Source organism: Perognathus longimembris, chromosome 12, assembly GCF_023159225.1.
Source record: "Perognathus longimembris pacificus isolate PPM17 chromosome 12, ASM2315922v1, whole genome shotgun sequence".
Lineage (NCBI taxonomy): Eukaryota > Metazoa > Chordata > Mammalia > Rodentia > Heteromyidae > Perognathus > Perognathus longimembris.
The window spans coordinates 7,013,132-7,037,509 of NC_063172.1; the positions used below are offsets into that span (position 1 = coordinate 7,013,132).

The 24,378-nt window shown below is 48.4% G+C and overlaps 1 protein-coding gene across 1 annotated transcript in view; it reads right to left on the minus strand.

Moving 5' to 3' along the window:
* The window catches only part of Tg (thyroglobulin), a 160,002-nt gene that overhangs the window by 127,567 nt on the left and 8,057 nt on the right, over window positions 1–24,378 (minus strand). The window contains exons 6-20 of the mRNA XM_048358633.1: window positions 22,618–22,724; window positions 22,010–22,153; window positions 21,626–21,811; window positions 17,887–18,984; window positions 16,891–17,478; window positions 13,335–13,568; window positions 11,879–12,016; window positions 11,426–11,503; window positions 10,773–10,885; window positions 10,565–10,667; window positions 9,801–10,001; window positions 6,997–7,209; window positions 5,232–5,386; window positions 3,835–3,991; window positions 2,298–2,522 (exon numbers count right to left, since the gene is read on the minus strand). Of these exons, the coding sequence (XP_048214590.1) occupies window positions 2,298–2,522; window positions 3,835–3,991; window positions 5,232–5,386; window positions 6,997–7,209; window positions 9,801–10,001; window positions 10,565–10,667; window positions 10,773–10,885; window positions 11,426–11,503; window positions 11,879–12,016; window positions 13,335–13,568; window positions 16,891–17,478; window positions 17,887–18,984; window positions 21,626–21,811; window positions 22,010–22,153; window positions 22,618–22,724 (3,740 nt within the window). The remainder of the gene's footprint in view (window positions 1–2,297; window positions 2,523–3,834; window positions 3,992–5,231; window positions 5,387–6,996; window positions 7,210–9,800; window positions 10,002–10,564; window positions 10,668–10,772; window positions 10,886–11,425; window positions 11,504–11,878; window positions 12,017–13,334; window positions 13,569–16,890; window positions 17,479–17,886; window positions 18,985–21,625; window positions 21,812–22,009; window positions 22,154–22,617; window positions 22,725–24,378) is intronic.

Below are 24,378 nucleotides of genomic sequence, written 5' to 3' on the forward strand. Positions count from 1 at the left end.
GAAACCACAGAGCCGGCCTTGAGACAGTAAGGTGGGCTGCACCCCACAGCAACGCCCAGGTCTCTATCGGCGCTGCCCAATCTACATGAGGCCTGGGGGACGGATGCTCCTACTGGCCTGAGTCACTGCCCTCCCAGGGGCCAGATTAGTTCCCTGAGGTGACTCACAGAACCTCTGCTGAGTCTCCACAGGACAAGGCTCTACCTTATACCTCCACAGCTGTGTTCCAGATGTGTTGTAGAAGGGAATGAACCAAAGATAGATACCAGACGGGGAGATTTTATCGCACCCCTTGTTGAGAACTGAGATGAGTGGCGCACAAAACCAAAGAATTTGAGGGCAGATGGTGATGAATCTAAGGCTCAGTACTGCCAGCGGACTACAAAACCATTGTCTGAGATTTGGTTATATGAGCCAAGAGTCGTGAATCAATTATTTATTGTTTTTCTAAGGCATGGTCCCATGGCATGGTTATTATTATCCCTACTTTCCAGATCATGACCATTGATGAGAGTGACTTCCTTAGCTCCCACAATGACAAAGGGTTGAAGCCAGGACTTAAGCCTGGGTGTGTCTGATTTATAGAGAAGTTCTTTTTTCTTCTGCTTACAGCGTGCATAACCACATACCACTGTTTTTCTCATTCATGATATGGGACTAGTAATATGCAACTGTCTGGATAGAGAAATGCTCACAAGGCCTCCACACGTATCAGAGAACTACTAAGGGATGATTGATGCTTGAGGAAGCCCAAGGCTCTTAGATGTCTTTTGATGAATTCCATTCTCGATCGTCCTCTTTTTGGAGCAAGGGGGTGGGGCTAAGGGGTATGAACTGGCAATCCTTTGTGAGTCAGGGAAAACCCATGCCAGTTGAAAAGCAGGTGGTAGGTGTATCTTGAGTGGAGACAGTCAGACTACAGCCTGTGAATGGAATGCAGCTCACCTCCTGTTTGAAGGTTTGAAGGTTTATTAGAACCCATCACATTTTCATTCTTACAGTGACTGAACTGAGTTATTAGAAGAGACTGTGACCCACAATGTCACAATTATTTTTCAGCTGATCCTTTGCAGAATAAAAATGTGACTCTCTTGTTTTTGAAGAAAGGCCTTCTTAGAAAAATCTATCCCTGTGCTTTTCCCCAGACATCGTCCTGTGGCTCTCACTGGTGCTTTCTGAAGTCTTTGTTCCCCTTAAGCTGGCTGCTGATTCTTGGATCCCTAGTGAACATACACGGGATCTCGCCCTCAGGAAAACCATTGCAGGTAATCCTGCCCTACATACATCTCCTGAGAGTTGCTCTTAATCTAGTTCCTAAGAAGAAAGTTCAAGATGGAATTGCTAACCTCAAAAATAAAGTGTTCCGGGCTGGGGATATGGCCTAGTGGCAAGAGTGCCTGCCTCATATACATGAGGCCCTGGGTTCGATTCCCCAGCACCACATATACAGAAAATGGCCAGAAGTGGCGCTGTGGCTCAAGTGGCAGAGTGCTAGCCTTGAGCAAAAGGAAGCCAGGGACAGTGCTCGGGCCCTGAGTCCAAGCTCCAGGACTGGCCAAAAAAAAAAAAATAATAAAGTGTTCCTAAATCAGAAGATAAGACACAGGAAGCCGGGTCCGTGAGCTGCCTTGCTGAGGCCTTTGGTAATGGAAGAGGGAAGATGCTAACCACGAAAGGCAGCCAACCTCTAGAAGCTGCCGAAAGCAAGAGACAGCTCCCCTGAGGGCTTCTAGGAAGAATGCAGCCTACCAAGTTTGATTTTAGCTGTGCTGGACTGGAAGCTGCAGAACTATACGATAAACTACTGTTTCTAAACCAATAACTCTGTGGTAATATGGTAATGGTAGGAAAGGAACACAGCTTTCATCCAACAGTTTCACAGCTGCATCCCTATGAAAATGTTGTCCAAGGATGCTCCAGGGCAAGAGAAAGAGCAGCCCAAGCGAACCGCCTACAGGATTCCTTCACTGAGTCAGAGTCTAGGCTGGTAAGTGGCCATCTGGGGACTGTATTTAGTGACACATTGCCACAGGCAGGCCGAGAAACGTCCACCCAGGATGCACAGTAGACACTGGCCTTATTCACAAAGACAGAGCAGCCCATCCCCAGGATCCAAGCCAGTCCAAACCTCCTAATGGATAGGACTATCAAGTAATGCTCTTGCAGAGAGAAGGGACAAAAACGTTCCTTGACTGAACACATGAGAGATTCTCAACTCCATGTGTCTCCAGAGCTCAGCTCCTCTCAAAGCCTGCTAGGGCTCCACAGGACAGGACAAGAAGAGAGGGGGGACCTACCGCACCCCAGTGTGTCCTGACTGGCTTCACTCATGGTTGGCACACGGTAGAATCCTTCCAAGCACCCAAACTGTGTGCTGGGAGCAGCGCTGTAGCTGTCCCCTTGGATGAAACGGAGCGTGGCCTCTGCCTGGAACGTCTTGGCGTCCAGATGGAGCTGGAACCCACCGCTTTGGATCAGATCTGCAAAGCGTGCCAGGAGGTCCTGGCCCACCAAGGCCTTCTCTGTAAGACACAAGAGGAGATGGAGCTCACCTCACTGTGCTCTGCAGAGGTCCCCAAAGGAGCTACATGGAATACGCTGGCTGAAAAGAAACGGACGGCCTGTGTGGTCTCTCCTTGTACAGAGAAACAAACTGAGGGGGGATGAATGCCACACAGGAGTGAGAAGCACACCCAGGTCTTGGGGCTCCTGCCACTTCTGTGGTCACCTCTGTGGTACCAATGCAGTGCAGGTCATCATGGAACAGGGTGTCCTAAGACCGACTGTCTAGAGACTCAGTCACGGAAACCTTAGAAGCCAGTGGCTCTGAGCCTCTGTGGCAGCTGGTAAGTATGCGAAGGGACATCCCCAAGGAGGGAATAAAGACTTGCCGGAGGCAAGCACTCTGCCAAACCCAAAGCTAAACCCAAAGCCTAGTGATGAGCACCACAGGAAGAGCCGGGCGGCTGCGGCAGGCATCCGTGCCCCCGTGGGCTTCCGGAAAGCTAGCCATGACCTACCTGAAGCCAGCCCCCTCGCTGCTTCCACACGGACACCAGGGCTAATGTCTCGCGTTTATACGTGTCAAATCTGCCCAAATGTATCCAGACCCTCTCTGGAAGAAGGCAGCTGGGAACCTAACTTCGTCATGCTGAACGAGGGATGCTTTCACACAGATCATTCCCAGGACAACAGGAAGAAGACAGGAGAATTATGGATCGGCAGCCTGCTTCCTGAGTTTTGTGCCTGGCATGTGTGTTCTAGAACTTTCCCCTCATTGCACACAGGTCACATTCAGCTGGAAAGAGAGTGATTGCTCCTCCCTCCCTCCCTCTCCCTGGTATTTACTACCCTACCAAGAAGCTCAACTCAACTGCGCATGCTCACGGTAGCCTCCACAAATTCTGTTCCATCCCATCTTTCTGGGCTTTCTCAGTTCATCCAGATTTCACTACATGATCCTAAATAGTGACAGTGGTCTGAGATATTTTATAGACGGGTTGAGCCGTAAAGTATCAACTAGTAAAGATGCTCTTGCCCCATCCTGCTTCCCTCTTCACACTGTTCTCTCTCCCCTCTGTGTGGAGGAAACTGGGGCTTAGAAGACCTCATGAAACCACAGGCGGGCCCCGTGCTGTCTGTGATACTGTTTTCTCTAATGACTTGAACTCTTTTTGCCTCTTGTGCATTCTTGTACGCATAGCTCCCGCCACGGACCAGATACGCGACTCTTTCCCTCCATGGACCCAGAAAGACCACGTGTCTTTACCGGCTCTATTTGGAGGTAGGGTCTGTGTGTCAGAGAGGCTACCTGGCATTTTTACGTCAGCATACCAATGTCATACATATCCGGAAGGGAGGCCGCCGGGAGGTCCTCAAGCCGTGACTTCCATGTGACATTCACCCCCAAACGTTCTGCAGCCAGGCACTCCACCCGTACCGAGGAATTGCTGCAGACAGGAATGGAAACCAGGGACCCGAATGTCTTCACCTGCGTGGAGAATGACACCTCAGTTTAGGGACACAGACCGATCTCAACTGTGTCAAGCCCCTGCCAGAGGCCCTTCCTGTCCACCATTTTGCTTCAGGTGGTGAGACATCAGGACCACCTTCCTCACCCGAGGAAACGAGGTTCAGGGACATTAATAAGTGCTCTGGTGACCCAGGGTCGAGGTGCAAATGGAGGAAGCGCTGAGTTCTGTGCACTGGAAATCCAAGTGCTTCTATCTCTCCTTACCATATCTGCTACTGACCCCCTTGTGCTCACAATCACATACCCAGCAGGACACATCCTGCATCCCTCCTGGCTATAAACTCCGTAGTACCCACTGGCTTTTTTGGCTGTGTGTCTCAGTGACCTTGCAGCCTGAGTGCGGCTACATCGGGATGTCTGTGAACAGATGGGTAGAGTCGGCAGAGTGGGCAAGTGGACCATCGTGAGGCCTGTTAGACCAAAGACGGAGCCTAAAAGGATAAAAACTACTTATGATTGTTTCTGCTTGTTTTAAAATCAATACTCTATGTTTTGATTGATGGACATATGTTCTCCAAAATTCTTACTAGGAAGTACCAATCGTGAGCTCCTCTGATGGCAGTAAACCGAGCAAGAGGACTTTGATCTGGAAGGCTTTAAAGATCTCTCTTCAAGTACTTATGACTTCAAACCACCAACTCTCTGGATACTACACAGTTGAAAAAGTCAGCTGTGCTGACTTTCCAGATAGCAAGTGACATTCTTCTTCTAAGGATCCGAAGAACAAATCTAGTCCCATGATGTACAGAGAGCCAGAGTGAACTATGATATCTTGGTCTTCCTCCTCCGTGTTCTCAGGCTCTTGCCTTGCAGTGACCATATCTTTGTGCCACATCAGCCTGAATCCTGCATTTCCAGCTGTGTGATTCTGGGTCTCTTATAATTCCCTTATCTCCTTCCCTCATCTACAAAGTGGATCCCTGTGAGGACAAGGTTAGCTAGCTATAGCAGGCAATGAATGCATAATAAGCGCTGCACAAAGGTGACATCTGTCCATGGAAAGAATAGCCATGGATGGCATGAGTATTTTGATGTACTTAACCATCAGCAAATTTTTCCTCCAGATCTGAGCCTCAGTTTTCCCGTGGTGGAACGCATGGAGATTGAAGCTGATCGCTGGTTCATTTGGACTCCCCGCTTCCCAGACAGTAATTCTGAGTTCAGCTCAGTCCCGCGCTGTGGAGGGCCAGGCTCCTACCTGGATCTGACAGAAGCCACGGGCGGTGAGCTCATCCAGTAGGAAGACTTGGAAAGCCTGCAGCAGGCCGGAGTAGTCTGCGCTGCACATCTTGCCCTGAGGCAGCTGGAGCTGGAAGTGCGCTTGGGTCTGGATGGTCTGCCACAGCTGGGGCCCTGTGGGCAAACACTGAACTCAGCGGGCAGAGGCCACACACCTACCACAGGATTCTCCTCGTCTTTCTTGTTTTTGTTTTTGTTGCCAGTCCTGGGGCGTGGACTCAGGGCCTGAGCACTGTCCCTGGCTTCTTTTTGCTCAAGGGTAGCACTCTGCCACTTGAGCCACAGCGCCACTTCTGGCTTTTTTCTATATATGTGGTGCTGAGGAATCAAACCCAGAGCTTCATATATACGAGGCAAGCACTTTTACCACTAGGCCATATACCCAGCCCTGGAAGGGCTTTTCTTGACCCTCAGGCAAACCGTGAGCTTCTTTTGCACATGAAGCGTACAAGTCCTGCCATGGTTCACCGCTATCGTCAGAGTCTGAATGCCATCTAGCATGAAGTTTTGTCTCCGAGTTAGCACCCACACAAACTCAGTCTGACCTCAGCCTCTAATCAGAATGCTTTCCAGAGGTCAGAGACAGGCTGGATGTAGCTCAGTGGCAAAGCACCTGCCTAGCGAGTGCAATCCCCAGAACCATCACAAGAAAAGACAAAAAAGAGTACAATTTAAAAAACAACAACAACAACCAGAGGTGAGGTCCCAGCCATTCTCCTTGGAACGTCTTTCACGTTGTCTTGTATACAAACAAGGCCACAGGTAGATATTTCCTAAATTGTTCAATGTATAATTTGCAGTCACATGGGGCAGCCCTGCATTCAACTTTTTTTTGGGGGGGGGGGGTAAACTCACCTAACGCTCATCTCCGGAAATTCCCTGCTCTAGATTCAGTGGTGACTATCCCGGTTTGGTTTTAGCTTAAGCCACCCTGCCATAGTCAAAGGGACAGGCCATTTGTCCAAATCAAAGTTTAACCTTTTCCTGGATGAGGGCCCTCTATAGCTCAGAGTGCTTCGCAGGTAATTCTGTCTCTTCCATCCGGTAGCTACTCAGAGCCTTGGGATGGTCAGGCCCAGAATCGGGCTGTCTCTCTCCCAGGTGCCCCTCCCAACCGCCCCAGGTGGGCCAAGTGTGAGGTCCCAGCTGTCCACTCCTGCCCAGTCTCCTGTGAGTAACCACAATGAGGCTTTGACCAGGCAGACGTGGTCAGAGCCTGGTAGTGCCACACAGCCACGTGCATCTGCTCTTGCGAGTCACACGGCTTCAGTGTGACAGCGGAGGAACGGCGCTGCCCAGACAGCTGGTGTTTACACAGGGCGCTGATGCTCACTGGTCACAACCTGGGCCCCCTTCCCTGCGAGGAATTCACCCTGGAGGCCCAGGTGGACCTGGGGAGAAATGGGAGGCAAGCCACAGTCAGGTGGACAGGCAACTCTGAGTACATCAGACACCCCAGAAGAGCGGGAGTGATGGCAGTTACCCCAGGGAACAGACCGATCTGGAGAAGGCCCATAGATCCCAACTCTGAGAGCCCGAGAAATACATCTGTTCTCCCCCTAAGAATCCCTCACGGTACCGTTTCTCTTCCTAGCACCCCTGGCTCACCACGGAACATCGCCTTGAGCCAAGGAAAGGCAGTGGGTAGGGACCTACATTCTGGTCCTCAGCTACAGACCTGAGAGGAAACAGGGTTTGAGAAAAAGTTTCCCAAGGCCACTTACTCTGGCAGGCCCGGGGGTGGGGGGGCTCGGGTGCCCAGCGTCGACTCTCCACGTTGCACGCCAGCATCCTCGGTGGGAAGGCATTCTGGTAGCCCTGGCGGCAGAGCAGCTGGCACTGCTGGACAGTGGCCCCTGCTGGACCTGAGGCCGTGTCGCAGAGAACCACGCCACCAGCCACAGTGGACAGGGAGAAGGGCAGCGGGCACTGTGGACCTAGGAGCAGGAGAGAGAAGGGCCATCGGCACCTGCCGGTTCTGCGGGCTCAGCTTCGGTCTGTTCTTCCATTTCTCCCACTCCCCTATCCCGGTTCCTCCCTCAGCACAGCTGGAGCTTCTCCCCTGTGTCTCTGCCCTCTCTCTGTACGAGGCCACCATCTCTCTCTCAGCTTTGCCGCATCCCCACTCCGTAAGCACATGGGAAGCATCTTCCGCTGTTAAATCCAACGGGCCTCCAAGCTGTCCTCTCCAGCTTGGAGTTCCTAATCCATGCAGCGATGCATCCACTGTTTCCTGTAAGCCCCAGAAGTTGCATCTTCAGCCGCAAGGTTGCCCAAGGTGGGAGCCCAGTGGCCTTGCCCTCAGGCACTGTCCCCTCTGACCCGAGTCAGTGAGGCTGTGGCTCAGTGTCCCTCCACCCCTCAGCAAGGTGATCCCTAGCTTCAGCCTGAACTGACAGCATGGCTTCCTGGCAGGCTCCGGCATGGAAACCTCCTTCTTGCACTCCCTTCCTCACAATCTGACCCAATCTCCCTGCCCACACCAGACATGGGCTCCCTCTTCCCTTTGTAGCTGTTTCCCCTTCCTTCCTCTCTCCTCCCTTGCCTCTTGCCTTCTCATAGCCTGGAAGGGCTTTTCCTTTTTTTTTTTTTTTTTTTTGCCAGTCCTGGGCCTTGGACTCAGGGCCTGAGCACTGTCCCTGGCTTCTTTTTGCTCAAGTCTAGCACTCTGCCACTTGAGCCGCAGCGCCACTTCTGGCCATTTTCTGTATATGTGGTGCTGGGGAATCGAACCCAGGGCTTCAAGTATACGAGGCAAGGGCTCTTGCCACTAGGCCATATCCCCAGCCCTGGAAGGGCTTTTCTTGACCCTCAGGCAAACCGTGAGCTATAGAATATGCCCTTGGTCTTCCAGCCTTTTCTGTGGCTGTCCGGGTTCATGGTGGCCTCTTTCCTCTTAGTCTCCAGGGCCTTGGTATGGACCTGCATTTGACCAGTTACACTCACTTTGGGACATCCATGGGATCTTGTCCCTGGGAGTGCAAGGGACTTTCTTTCCCTTCTCCCAGGCTTCAGCACCATGCTGGCCCAACAGCTTATGGACACATGCTAAATAATGGGGGACGGATGGGTTATGAAACAGACCCACTCAGTGGGACAAGCTCATACCTGATGAGAGAGTTAGAGGAACACCACCACTCAGGCTCAGCGTTTCAACTAGAATGGGAGACTTCCCAGTGACTTGCTTATTGAAGTTCTCACTAAGTGCTACAGCTGTGTGTGTGTGTGTGTGTGTGCGTGTGTGTGTAAGAGAGAGAGACAGACAAAGACAGAGACAGACACAAAAATAAAAGAGAAAGGGAAGGACAGAGAGTGATGGCTCAAAGGTGCTCCATGCTGTCCCCAGGAACCCATGCCTGTGACAGATCGGAAGCTGGCTTCTGCCTGCCACCTTCCCTTCTCACGGAATTGTACATATCATAGGTGTGTTTGCCAGATCTCCCAAGCCTCCCCCACACAAGCTTCATCTTCACAGAGACCGTGAGGCAGGGACTGCCCTCAGCCACAGGCAACAGGTAAATAAATAGCGTATTGAATGGAAAGGACTGCTCCCGCCTACAGCGGGAAAGGCGGCCATGTGAAGCTCCAGGGCTGTGCTCTGAGCCAGGGGCCACCACACAGTCCAGTCCACAATGCCTAGAGGAGGCAGCACTTCCCATGAACTTGACCTTGAAGGTAGAGAGAGGCAACTGGACATATATGTCAGTCCAGACCCTCAGTGACACTAGCAGAACTAGTAATACACATTTATTAAGGATACTAGTATTTCCTTCACTACTCAACAGTTCATTGAGGTGGTTTTAACTAGTCCTACCCATACTTCTAAGAAATAGCCTCTCCCAAAGGATTTAGGGTCTAGCCCCAGGTCCCCATCAAGTGGGTGGCTGTCGGTTCCCATCTCTGAGCTTTCTATTACGCTCCACAGTGAGTCACGCAACACCACCTTCACAGTGAACAGTGGGATCCTGTTGCCAGGATCCCGGGACTATTCCACTCTACCGCTCAAATCAACTCTAAAATTACTGCAAAGTCCTGACAGTTGAGTATACAGGAGAGGTAAAAAGCATGCAACTTATGACCAGTAGATTTTAATATGCATTTCAGAATCTTAATATTCATATGATATATACATTTGTTTATTCCAATAAATTTCTAAACTAGACATAAAAATAAAAGAAGTCTGCATACTCCCAAATGCCAGAAGCACCTTGTGGTAGGAATTACCATCCCAAGGTCCTGCGGTCAGGGCCCCTCCCCTTCCGGGGACACAGAGAGAGAGAGAACACTCAGAGACCCATCCTTGAGCCCATGCTGGAGCAGCCGAAAGGATTAGCACTGGAGATTCCTAGCCAAGCTCCTCCTGATTCAGCCCAGGCTGAGCATTTTCAGGAGATAGGCACATAATAGACACGAAGGAAATCAAATGTCACGACTTCCCTCCTACACCTCCTGTTCCTTCCACTCCTACAGTCCTGGATATAAGAAGACCTGAGCCTTGGATCCAGGGTCCTCCCTGGGGCAAACTTACTCTCACAGGAGGGCTGGCTGCCCACCACGCGAGTCCCGGGCACTTCCTCTCCATTGCCCAGGACGCACCAGCAGCTGCTCTGGGACGGGTTGCACTGCACTGGTGTGAAGCCTCCATCCTTAGCCTCACAGGCGGGGATGAAGCCAGGGCCAATTTTCCTGGACAGGGCTCTACTCCTGAGAATGTCACAGAGGCCTGGGCCTGGGAACAAAGACAAGTCAGGTGGACCAGGCTGTGTGCATGCCTGTTCCTTACACAGGCACAAGCTACCACATCCCTCCCTACCCATGTTACCACCCCAGGGGCCCCAAAGGTAGCCGTAGTCCTCTTCCCTTCGCTGCCTGCCCTCCAGGGGCTCTGGACTTTACAGGTAGTCTGAGTGAGTGCACAGGGAGAAGGTAGGGGCAGGAGACACACTGTCTACCTTCTTCCAATGCCTGACCACAGTTGGTTTTAAGACCCTGAAGTGGAGAGGGACAAAGGTGATGCATGAGACAGAGAGGGGTCAGGTGCCCAGGGCACTGTACCCTGCTGCGGTGCTCAGCTTAGCTCTGAGCACCATTGAGCCCCGAGGTCTCTGACAGAGGTTGACACCACCCACCGCAAGGATGTGCCCTGTTTCCTACATAAAATCCTGGGACAGAGTGAGGCCAGGGGCTGTGTCTTCAGCTGGAGAAGTAGCCAGGCTGGGATAGGAAGGGACTCCACACTCAGTGCTCACTGGGATGCCTGCAGGCGTGGCAAGGGCAGGGAGAGCTACTCACATTGGGCACCTCTGCTTGTGCTGGGTGGCATTGCTTCTCCTGAGGCGGGGTCCACACACCAGGTCCCCGACCCTGATGCCTGCATCCTGGCATACTCTCCTGTCTGAGGGGAAGCCCAGATTACATGACCACAGGTGATGCTTCGGCGGAGGGGCGGGGGTGGGGGGGGCCTTTCGTTGGGGACTGGCCCGGGCCCTCAGAGCCTTACCTCTAAGCAGGTTGGGGTGAACAGGTCTTCTGGAGATGGGTTTCCTTGGACCCCCACGTGTTTCCAACCAGAAAGCAGTGCATTGGCTCGAGACTGTTCACAGGGACTGGGGCCTGGAGGAGAGAAAGGAGCTCGTAACAGATGTGGGTACTGAGGATAGGTGGGGAGCTCTAGTTGGCCCAAGATCCCAGAGCCATGCATCTGAGGAATAGAACTCCCCTCCACAGAGATAGAACTTTGGAGGAGAGACAAGCTAGAGTCAAAGGACAAGGACACAGGAGGATGTGCCACTTTGAGATGTCAAGTGGGCTATGGACTACACAGGGAAGACCTTCAGAGAGAAGCTTGGCTGAAGGTACAGCTGAGAGGAAATGACATGACCACAGGCCTGGCTGAACCTTCCCAGGGAACAACAGCATATGGGCCAGCTCCATCCCAACTCAGCAATTCCTTCCTCACCTTTCCAACTGGGGACGCAGTAAGGAAGAGGCATGGTCAACGGGAACCCCTGGCCTAGAGACTTGGAAAATGGGTCCAGTTGTCTTTAGAGATGGGTCTGAAGGGCTGGGCCACAGAGCCCATGTGAGGTGACAACGGCATTTTTTCCAGAAGCCCATTACTAGGGTCAGATAGGCAAGTTCTGTGTCACTTACATAAGGGCATCTGTGAAGAACGGGCAGTCAGTGAGGCAGGGCTGAACTCTCCCTTCCCATCTACACACCAGCAGTGCCCTAGAAAAGAGCCACATAGATCAGCAGCTTAGGACATGAACCGCAAACCTACCCAAGTATCCTAGAGATGACCTGGCTTAAGATGCCAGTGAGCTGGCCAGTCGGGATCCCCTGCTTCGAAGAACAAATAAAGCTCCACTGCCCAACAATATCCACAATCACAGATCGTAGCACCCTGATTCCTCCAGCAACGACAGCTTTGGTCTTCGGGCTGATCGTGGGTCCCTCTTCCCCTACAGGGGAGAGAACTGAAAACCAGAGACGCTGCCCAGGAAGAACTGGAGAGTGGAGCCTCCCATTCGCCTCCCACGGTGGGGCTGTTTCTTCTAAGACACAGAAGTGAGTGTTGCTTGGCCTCCTAAGGTTCCCTCTTACCAGTCCCAGCATGGCACTGCACGGGCTGCCAGCTCCCGAACGCGTCACACTGGGGCACGTAGGGGCCTGACCGCAGAGGGACAGCGGCTGCAGCCGAATTGCGCGGGGAAGAGCGTTGGCTCCCGTAGAAGTTCAAGGCTAGAGTCACAGAAAGAGAAGAGGAGGAGCATGTGATGCCAACCCTGCGGGCACCATCACTGAGATAAACCAAGCGCACCCCCGTTTTAACCCGAGGCATCCTCCTTATTCATCTACACACATTTCAAGCTGAAAGGTGAGGGGTTCACTAGACACTGGGCATGTTTTCCGTGGGCTACCATGCTTTAAGAGAGTTTTACACGGGCTCAGAAGAACAGAGACATCTCCAGCCAGCGGCACACACTGTTAGGGAAGCAGGAAGTTCTCAGCCCCCTGGGAGGGATTCGCTTTGGCTCGGCACATGCATTGCCAGGGGATGGATAGCTTTGCCCTCTTGGTACCCAAGCCTGGTACATTCCAGGTGCGGAGTCAGAGAAAACAACTGGGAGGGAAGGTGCTAAGGGAAGGCTTAGAGACAGTGGGTCCTGGGTTCCTGTCACGTCAGTGTAGGGTCTGTATTAGAAGCGAGAGAAAATGACCCTCCTGCCAGACCAGGTTGTGAGTGGAAGAGAAAGGACCCGGCCCTTAAGAAGGTCTTGGCACTGACCTTAGCTGCCCGTGATCTGCTGGGCGGGACACAGAGGCACTAAGGACTTGGGCAGGGGCTCACGCCACCAGCTTCCCACGCAGGCCTGGCTAGTTATTAGATGGGCAAATCTGAGCAAGTAGTTCAACATGAGACTCCGTTTCCCATTTGGAAGGAATCACAGAGGGTGATTATAGCTTGTTTTACCCAGAAAGGGTTAGAGGATCAATGCGAAGAGCTGGCCATCTTTTCAGCTTGCCAAATGCCTTGCCAAAGGCCAGTTCAAGTACTGTGTGACTGTTACTGTCGCCAGAGGACTGTGGGGTTCTCTGACCTCCTTCCTCTGTCGCGTGCATGTATCTTTGGGAGTTATTGTTAGGAATGGAGGGGCTCCTGTGTGCAATAAGGGTCCTCGTCCTACACCCTCCATGGTGTCCTTGCATCTTTGGGGACACAGGAAAGTTTTGAACCAGGGCAAAGTGGCGGAGTCTGAGTAATCGAAGTCTCTCACATTTTAGCAAGACTGTGTGGTTTCAGGAAGACCCCAAGGTCATTCTGCAATACAAGATATTCTTTCTGTTCCCCACGGGAGGAGGGGCTGGGAGCGTTTTAGAGACGTGAGCAGCATCCTAGCTTGGACTGGGAGCACAAAATCACTTCGTCTTTTCTTTCTTGGTGACCCAGCACCTCAGGGAAAATAAATAGCCAAGTCTTGGAGATGACTGAGGAGAAACAAATTCACACGCTTTCTTCCCCAGAGACGGAGTAAGAATCTCAGTGCACAATACTCACTGGACTGGGCCGCCAAACGAATGGTGTAATCGCCCCCTCGAAAAAATGTTTCAGAGAAAGCTTCCCGGGATGGGGGGAATGGAGGAAGACCGAGCTCCTCACTGCGCAATCGGATTCCCTTGGCTACTAGGAAACTCTCTGCCAGCGGGAATGAAGTGTTGCGAGCTGAGATGTCTTCTGATTCCTTAATGAACTGCAGGACACTTAACTTCACTTCCTCACAAGAGCCAGGGCCTGGGGGAAATACAAAAAAACAAAACCATCACAGGGAGATTCGCTCACCAAGCAGGGCTTTTGTCATCTCATTCACCCAGCATCTAAGGACAACCTACTGCATAAGATTAGCCACAGTTGAGGTTTGTTCCTTGCCAGGCATTGTTTGAAGGACATTTACATAATCTAGCTTCATCTAGTGTCAGACGGAGGAGATAATCTTAGCTCCAAAGTAACAGATAAGAAATCGAGGCCTAAAGAAGTGAAATGATTTAAAGAAGCTTCCAGCTAGCTAGTAATTGATTCAGAATTCTAGTCTAGATAGGCTCGCTCTGGGAATGATGACCTTGACCAGCTGTCTGTAGTGGAACAATGGACAAGTGGTGGGGAGAATGGATGAGTAGGTGGACAGATGGGTGGATGCATAAGGAGATGGGCAGGTGAGAGGATGAATAAATAAGGGGATGGGTAGATTGGTGATGGGCAGCTAAGTGTTGTGCACAGTAAACACATTCTTGTGAACAAGAAAGCACATCTCTTAAGATGCCTGGGTTCCATTGTATCGTCACTTATTAACCATGGTGGTAGATACTATGCTTGACTTCTCTGTCACTCTCCTGATCCGCGCACTGAGAATGATGGAAGAATTTGCATTTTCTATGAGATTTGGGGGAAAAAATGATTCTATAAGGTGTTACAGTTGAATGACTTGGCACAGTGTTGGCCTTCTAATTATCCCTGCTATCAAAAGCCACACGGGAGATATTTGTGTCAACCGATCATTTTATGTTCCGTGGACTCTGGAGAACGTGAGATCAGCAGAAAGCTGTGACTTCTGGAATTTGAGAACGTCGTTGTGTTCTTGATCAAATGGATATTCTTAGTCAAATAATCTATCAATATCAGCGATCTGGGATCCATGAAGCTAATAATCACACATTCGATATATTCTGCTTATACGCCACTGCTTCCAAGATAAAGTGAAAATTATTTAACCTGGCACAGAAGAGCTTTAAAATCTGACCCCACTTTGCCTCCCTCCTCTTCTATCATTTCCTTTTAAGTCCATCCCTTCCACAGCTTCCCTTACTTGACCTATTCCATTTTCTCTGCCCAAATGGGCCAGCCATGCCTTTGTAGATGTATAAATACACCTCAGGTTTCATCCCAGAGGTTGGTGCCAAGTGAATCTCTCTACCTCAACTCTCCATCGACTCACAGCCTGGTTCTCTGGGCATCTTCCATGCATTCTTTGTGTGCACTCTTCTATACAACCCTCATAGTTTATTATGGACTTGATTTATCTAATACTCTCTGGGGTCTTCAGGGCAGATACAACTCTCTCTGTTTAGCACTCAGTGGATAGTAAAAAAAGGCATATCAAATAATGAAATCAGAACTTCAGTCAGATCAGAGACAGCAAATTGATGCTTCTCGAGGCCTAAAGGCCAAGCTTGAATACATGGAGGAAATGATTGGCCTACTCACTACTGTCGGATGTATTAACCCAGCTAATATTTACTAAGAGTTTTCTATGTATCTATGGTGGCCCTTTACTTTTATGCCCTCTATAATTTTCATAGTAGCCCTGAAGGAGCGATTTATTGGAAGTCAGACTTTGTAGATAAAGCTGACACTCAAGAGCCTCCTTCCTCCAGCACACACAGCAATGGGTGGCAGAACGAAGACTCAGGACAACGAGAGATCTTTGTTCTAGGTTGGCCTGCTCAGGTTATCAGGCGCATTTGATCTGCCTGGAAATGTCATAGAAATGTAGGTTTCAGTTTAGTAGGTGGAGCACAAGTCCTGAATCTCTCTCAAGCCACCTGTCCCCGATACTACAGGACACCACTCTAAGTACCAAGGCTCAGAACTAAACCTTTTAGGTCACAGACCCTTATCAACAAGAGCCTGGTACCACCAAAGCACAGGCATTTTCTTTATTTATAAAGCATATGCATGAAACACTGTAATAATGTACACATGAAGTATTCTCAGCTGGTGCAACTTTTAATATTTAATTTTATAGCAAAGTTAAAAATTCAAAAGGAAGACTTAAAATGCAGGCCTTCGATGGATAGTGTATTATGTATTACAATAAAAAACAATTACCTTATGGATTGTCTTATGCATGCAGCCATCTGCCCCACACAATCGCCCGACTCTATAAAAATGTCACTCTCTTCTAAGTCTACCTCTATTGCTCAGCCCTGTGTTCATTCCAGAATGGATGGGACTAGTCACTGGGCACTGGGTCCTTCAGGTGCCACTCAGGTTCCTACACTTGCAAGTCCAGAGGACCAAATTCAGTCTCAGAGCATCTAAAACGATAGGAATTCTCAACCTGATCTGTAGTATGGAGAATGACTCTGCAACGACTCTCTATGTAACAGCCGTGCCAACATAGATGTATTGCTCTGGAAGTTCCTGTTGCTAGGTCTACAAGTATCTCTGAGTAGTGCTGCCTTCTTGATATTTACAATTCTGAGGGTATTACTAGTCTTGTTGCATGGTCCCTTGGCCTAACTAGAGTCTGCTCCCTAAAGCTTAAATTTTGGCTAGTATCAAGTAGTCAGATGAACTTCAACATGGTCATGAAAGGTTGTGACAATGTTTAACACGGAGAACAGAGATTTCATTCCAGATGCTCATCTGTAATACTAGCAACTGCTGCTTACAGAGATTTTTATTTGAAAATTGCAGTATTCAGTCTGTCTGGTTGTTCTTTCAACCTTCTGGCATAGCTACCTAGGAATAAGGCTTTGTAATTTAAGACAGAATCAGCTTCATTATATTTACACCTCACTCCCCACAACTTCTCTGTAAGTCTTTCTGCCACAAAGCCAAACTAACTTCCATCGGTGGTTGTCCAATGAATCCTTAATTAAATCTGTCCCCGTCAATGAAAGGCTGTTACTTGCACTTTCCTGAGGTCTTGAGCACCTAGGAGTAGTCTGCACATGTAGCAGAAGCACCACAATATTTGCTGACTGATGAGATGGTGCACTTGACTTAGGAGAAATCGCTCAAGCATGAGCTGAGTGCCACGTGGTGATCACATCCATCACCTTCATTAGCTCCAAAATAATGTTCTGTATACACAAGACATCCAATGAAAGCCTACTCACTGACTAAAATAACCAGTTGCTAGATACTTTAAAAACAGACTAGATTACCCTTGTCAACACCTGACTTTGTGGCATGAGGAGGCCAATTCCTCCACAAGCCATGAACTGAAGGGTTTGTACACGCCACCCTCACATGCCACTCCAGTTTTGACACTCAGGACTCTCCAATTACAAACGAAAACGCAAGTCTGGTCCTTCGCATTGAGTTAACTCACATGTTGGGACTTTGCTTGGCTCAGCCCGAGTTCCTTCCAGTTCCTGACCAGCCTCATCCACACACCAGCAGCTCCTGAGGTCAACGTGGGCCAAAGGTGCGCTGAAGTCTGAGAGAGGCCCTGGGTACCTGCTGAGCTGGCCATTTAGGATCTTCCAAAAGAGGTAGGGCTCCAGGAGGATGCTCCCTCCAGGCTGAGTCGGGGTCCCCTCAAATACTGACAGCGGGACATCTTGGAAGAAAGGATACTGAGCCAGCCCTGGGAAGACACCTTGTTGGCCAGCCTCATAGAGTCTTTGAACAAAGAGACGGAAGTTTCTCGATGTTTCTTCTTTAGAGTTCACGATTCTCATCAGCAGCTCGGCGGGGGCCAGCTCCTGGCCATCTCTGTTCTGAGCCTCCCATCTTTCATACCACTCGAAGACCTGCTCAGGGGGCCCGTCACATTGCACCCGCCTCCACTGCCCTGTCGCGCTGCATTGTGGGATGTAGATGTCGGAGAGGGTGGGTGCCACACTGGAGTTAGAGAGCAAGGCCCTCAAGGTTCCCAGGAAAGCTTGCTCGGCCTGCAATTGACAGCGAGTAGGACCTGGGAAAGACAATAGCAAGTGCTTAACCAATTGAACATGTCAGAAAGACCAAGGCAAGCCCACTTAGCTGTTCAAAATCCATCAACATCCCTTATATAATAGCTTTAATTCATACATAACATCTAGATAGAGGACACCTCACACGACTACACAGTGCTGTACAGATGAACCGTTGATCAACACTACAGACATGTATGCTGTAGCATTTAAAGGCTAAACAAATTTCCTCGATGGCTGCTTACAATAGCTAACATCAGCCAAGCTTTCCAGGAGAATTTTTCATTTATTAAGTTGCCCATTTTGCTAGTAAATGAAAACGCTCATTAGCCGTGAAAGAACTAATTTTCCTACGATACATTGGGTCTGGAGTTAGAGAGAGACTTAGGTGAAATAGCCAATAGACTTACATTGCTTGAGTTCACCAATTGCACTCTGAGTTCCAGGAATAGCCTGACCCTCCGTGTCGACACAGTAGCAGTCTGAGTTGAAGCACTGGACAGGTAGGAAATATCCCTCGTTAGAACAGGAAGGGATGAGCAAGCTGGAGCCAGCAGGCTGTCTGCTCGTGAGGCTTCGCATGCGAGCCCTTAGCTTCTCACATCGTGTGGGGCACCTTGGGCGCCCCCCTCTGACTCTTGAGCCAGAGACTTCTTTCCCTTGAGAATCCACACACCAGCACTCTCCAGCGAAGCACTGGACATCCTCATAGCTGCCGTCAGTGGTACATGAGGGGACAAAAAGCCTTCCAGGTGTCTCCCCACAGGCCTGAGAGCTGAGCACCATTTCCATCACATCACCCAGATCCCCTGCTACCTCTTCCGGCACAGCAATAGCTTGTTGCAAGAAGAGAAGGAATTCTGGAAGCTCCAGGAGAGAAACAAGGAATTTTAAGGCATTTTGATTCTCTTGTAAATTGACTTCAAATCCAAAGCTTCCCACAACTGTCTTATTCTTAACAACCGCTCCAGAGGCGCTGATAGTTTCTGTGGCAGAATTTGAATCCAATCCCCCAGAGAGTAGCTTAGCTAGATCTACTGGTCCTCCTCCATTCTGGAAGCCAGGAAGACCAAGTTGCTGAAAAAACTGACTGAAATTAAAAGTGCCTCTTGTGCCAAGGGCTCTGGACAAGTTAAACTGACCAACGTTCACCAGGAATGTTCCTCCAAAGAGGTTTTGCTGGAGTCTCTTGGGGTTGGTGGTAAACTGAAGGGCCAGGCGAGCCAGCTCTCTGGAGGGCAAAATTGCCTTGATGGCTTCTTTTAGCAGACTTCCTAATGTGGATAACTGTGGACCCTGTCCTGACACCAGGGAATGGAGAAGTCCAGAGTTGACAAAGAACTCTTTGATTCTGGGTAGGCAGAATGAGGCAGGTCTGTCTCCTCTTTGGGAGACCCAGGTTTTCTCAGGAGCAGAGAACAAATCATGCTGGCTGAAGTAGCCTGAGGTTCCGAAATAGAGTCTGGATAAGGCCTGCCTCCTTTCTGAGGTACATGCCTGGTCTTCAGCTGCATGAGACGGGAGGAACAGGAGACATGGTCTTAGTATCACAAGCAGTCCCAAGATAGGAATCAGGTACCAAAAATTCAACCAAGGACACCTACATTGTGGATCACATTCTACCCTGTATCCGTTTCCCTTTTCCTCTCCTTCTGAGGTGGCTCCCTGGGACTGTTTTGGGGAAAGAGTATCCCAGTTCATATGCCTCTCTCAGTTTTACCTAGGGTAGAACATTTGCCGTAGCAAGTCAAGTCTCGTAGACACTGGACCACATTCTGAAAAGTCTGACCACATTTGTCCACTGTGCAGGGTTGAATAGTGTTTCTTCCAAATGTTTGCCTATCTCACAAAGTGAGCTTATTAGAAATAAGATTCTGGCAGGTGTGGTATCATGGTAGGTTGTGCCAGGCTCCGAATCCAGTATGTACATCCAGAAGCCTGTGCTCCTTAAAGACTCTCCTTTAAAACACCATCCTCCCCTTGGAAGTGGGACTGCTTTTTGAGATAGCAGCTCACACAGTCCCCACTTTGCTTGGAAGGATTGATAAACCTTCCCGTCCTTTTCTAAAAAAAAAAAAAAAACAAAAACCCATGCTCTCATTTATGAGTTGGGCATTGAATCCAAGCGGCTTAATTTCTAATGTCAATCCTTTCCACACATCCTAAGTTGACTATAATCACATTCAGGGAAAACCTGTAAAATTCAAATGCTAAGTGACTGTCAGTCATATAAGTCGAAGTATGCTCCATTTTCCTCCATAAAACTGTAACTCTTAAGGGACCTTTAAACCACCTAAACTTAAAAAAAAAATAATTCTTTCCCCTTGGTTTGCACAGATGCTAAAACAAGAAATCAGCCAGTTTCCCTCAGTAACCAGGCAACAGAGAAAGAACTGGAACATGTGGTGGGCACGAAAAAGACCTGGCAGTACAGGAGCACACCGCACCTCCCTTAGCAAGGCACACGTCCCCTTAATGGATATCACAGGAAGGGATGGAGACATGAAGTCCCCTGCTTCACGTCTTCAGGCCCCTCCCCCGTTAGGAGCCTAGCCCGAGTGAATTTCTTGTATAGCGTTGCCAAGTCAAAATCTAGCTGTGTTGTTTCCGTGTAGTGCTCGTTTCCATGGCAACAAGATAAATGCACCAGAGAGGAAAAGTAAAACTATGTGAACCATGCATTGCCTCTAATGGAGTTATTGCTTTAGTCCAAAAAGCCAGAGGTCTTCATTTCTACATGAGGGAAAGAAGGCATGGTCTTGAAATGTTTGTAAAGACCTCAAATTTATTTACTTTTTTTTTTTTTAATGTTCTCACACTCAGAAGACAGAACATTGCCAAACACCAGGGAAAATATTAAGTTAGACAAATTGATTGGTTTTAGCAGGAATTATTAAGTGAGTATTGATCCATATCTAATTTGAAGCTATATAGACGTAGGTTCCTCTCTTACTGTTTCAAGATTTGCTGAAGCTTCCGGATTCACCCTGTATGCTGGCTCCTTTCCCCCATCAATAGTATGCTTCGCAATCTAACTAGGAAGCTGACATGGAGAGGGTCTTACTGGAAATGTCTAGGGATAGAGTTTTTCTAGGTCACAACTTCCCCCTCTTTCCATGTTGAATCCAGGGTTCAATTGTATCCTCCAAAATCCATGTCTTTCCTAGGCCCACAGAAATGTGATCTCGTTTGGCAAGAGAGTCATTGTAGATGTGATTGGTTAGGATGGGCTCCCATTAGATTAGGGGAGCCCCTGTAAGAAGAGATGACCCAGTCACAGAGGGAAAGTAGCTATGTGACCATGGAAGCAAAGATTAGAGTTACACCACTGTAAGGCAAAGAACTAGGATTGCTGGTAACCACCACAGCCATCAAAAAGTGAGAAAAAGATCCTACCTTGGAGCCCTCTGGGGAATCTTTGCCCAACTTACACCTTTCATCTATACTTTTAGCCTCTAAAACTCTGAGGTAAAACTGGTTGTTCTGTGCTACCTAGTTTCTGATAATGTCTTGCAACCGTACTAGGAAAAACAATGAAGTTCCATCACCTCTCTTCAGAACACTGCAGGCCTCCTCCTCCAATGTGCCTATCAATTCCTCCACTAAGAATACTGGGTGACTGTTTTTCCCATACAAGCCCATCACAGCTGTGACCTCAGCAGTCTTCACCTGCCCTGTAATTATTGCATGAAACCCTCGCGCTCTAGCTGTAACAGGAAAGGGTTCACTGAGTTGTTTCTGCCCTTCCGTCTAGTGGTAAAGTGCTGAGCAAGTACTGTGTTCCCACAAGTACTTCCTTCATGAAGTTGCTCGGTGTGGTAAGAGTTAACAACAGCCTTCCCAGGTGCCTCCTTCTCAAACACTTCACCAAACAGAATTAACAACTCCCTCCTCTTTTATATCCCCAGCTGCCTGTGCTCTCCCAACACAGCTACATTCAGCAGTTTGTAAGTCCTCAGTACTTCCTGAGATGAGAAACACACTGGATGCTAATGACAATACACTGTTCTTCAGTCGCATTAAGAAGGGAATCCATGTTAGTGGATTTTGGAGAGGTTGGGGTAGAGAAATGGTTATAGGTGTAGAGAAATGGTTATAGTCACAGTGCTTGACGAGACAAGAAAGAGCGGCCCCGGAGAGGAAACATACCGCAAGATGGTAGCTGCCCTTGCTGCTGAGTCCCTGGGATCTCAGTCCCCTGGCTGTCTACGCACCAGCATAGCCCATCTGTCTGGCACTGTACTGGCTGGTAGTCCCCATTTCTGTGGCATCTTGGAATATAGGGGTGATGGAATCTGTTGGCTGCAAACTGCTCTACTTCACATTTTGTAGGACCTGGAAGAGATGTCACAGCAAAAGCCACAAGTTATGGCCAACGCCTGTAGATTTGCATCGTGCAGTGCTGTTTGAAGTCACAATGGTCTGAACCCTGGTTCTGACCTGTGCATAGCCACAGACTGAAACAACCTAAAACCCAGGTCCTCCATCCCCAAGGAGAAACAAAAATCAATTTGCTGGCAGCCTATTACTTACATCGGAATCTGCCAGAGATAACTAACTGGATTGCTAGGAACCTTCTCTTCAATATCCGGTACAGGGTGCTTTCACTGAAGGTGGATGCCAAATCCAGGTCAGCAAAGATAGTGTCATAGATTTCATCCAGTAACAGCTCCACACCTAAGCACAGGCAGACAGTGTTTCAGGGATGGGCTAATTTAGAAATCAAGCTTGACTTTAGCACAGCAATCTTAGGGACACAGATTTTACCAGCTATATTATGCATGGACTCTGGACAATAATAGTTTCCAGAGTCAGAGTTGGGGTTTAGTTGTACGTGTTGTAACTCACAAAGGAACATTGCCTAGAGAATAAGAGGCAGCAATACACCCCCATTTTCCACTTGTCAACCTTCAAGTTGCATCTGCCCACAGGGCGGGGCTTCTTTCAGTGTGCACAAGGGCACAATATGGTCTAGCTGCAGCTGCATGTAGAGTTTCATCAGTGAAATTCCTCTAAGACCATCTCTTCTTCCATACCCATAGGCTCCTGGCAGGGAAGTGAGTAGCCTCCAGAAATTGCTATTTCTGCCTTACACTATCTGCCAGCCACTATCTCAAGGCAGCTGAGGAATACCTGCTCACCTGTTTCCGCCAGCTCTCGCCCTTGGCTATCAGCACAATAACAGTACCCAGATACTTCAGGGAACTTGCTATGGAAGGAACTGAAGGTCGCAAAGGCATCTGAAAACCTGAGGGGGAATGAAATATATGGCTACTGTTTTTAAAAGGAAAATGATCACCTCTTCCCTCTTCCCATCAAAATTGGTGAACCACGTCCTCTCCATTAGGCTCCATGCCACATGCCCCAGAGTGACTGGGCCTAGTGGAGAAAAGCTATGCTTAGCTGTGATATACCCTTTATCCTTTTACCTCCCTGTGGAATTTGGTCAATTTATGTCCATGTGTGTCTCAAAGGGCATGCAGAAAGCAAGATTTGTGTAGATCAAACTGTCCTTGCATTCCCAGAGTGAAACCAATTTAGTTTTGGTGTATGATCTTGTTGGACTCAATTAACAAGAATTGAATTGAGAACTTTTACATCTATGTTCATCAAGGAGATTGGTCTTAATTCTCTTTTTTTTTGTTATAACCTCAATGGGTTTTTCATGAATACTACCTTCATAGTGCTACATTAACAGATTCCTTCACTAGAGTCTAATGCTAGAGATGTAAGGCCAAGTTTGCTTTACAAACAGGTGTATTTTCATTTTTTTACAAAGGATTCCAGAGCTCTTTACAGCCTTTCAAAATTGTAAAGAGGACATCTACCACAAGAAGTCTATGAAAAGGAAATGAGATGTGCTAATCCTTGCAAAAACACACTATAAACATCACTGACAAGGGTACCATCTTATCTCTCTCTTACTCTATAGGTTGGGGAAGAGTCTATCTTAATCAAATCTGACCCAACAGTTGTTACAAGCAGCCATTGGCTAGCTCCCCATGTTTTATATTCTGGTCTTCCTGTGTGTTATAACTGAATTAACAAAAATGAATTTTCACCCTTATGTAACATTGATTTTTTTTCCTGTTCTCTATATAAAAGGCCTGAATGTGTTTTTTTTATATGTCTAGAAATCTATCCCCAAACAAACTATAAGTTAAAAGAAACAATAGCTCTGCACATGAACATGTCTATTGGTAGAAAAACATTAAAAACAACTTTCATGTTATTCTCACCAGAGTGATGGGAAAATTAAAAAAAAACAAATTATAATAAACAAAATAAAATACTGTAGTCAAGGGTGCATATATAACAGCATGTGAAAGACAGCATCACAACATAACATGCACCTAATCTACTAGATAGGGCCATTGGGAAGGCAATGCACAAGACAGCAACTGCCCAGATTATAGGGGAAACAGCTATTTGTTAATCTGAGCAAAAATTAATATGTGAAACAAGATTTTTCCACGTTGCTAGTCTACTGTGGGTATGTAGGTTATATAAAAATAAATGTTATCATAAATAATGTGTTATATAATCGAAACTAGAATCTCATCTGGCCTAGTTGCCATGGACATGAAGTATATAATTAAGAAATTCCTCTATTGGAAATTGGGATTCAAATTCAATTCTAAAAATGCTAACAATTATATAATAATTGGTGGTGGTGGTGGTGGTAGTGGTTGTGGAGCTTGAACTCAGGGCCTGAGCACTGTCCTTGAACTTTTTTATTCAAGGCTAACACTCTACCATCTTGAACCACAGCTCCACTTCTGGTTTTTGAGTGGTTAATGGGAGATAAGAGTCTCATGGAGTTTCCTGCCCTGGCTGGCTTCTAATTGTGATCCTCAGATCTCAGCCTCCTGAGTGGCTAGGATTACAGGTGTGAGCCACCA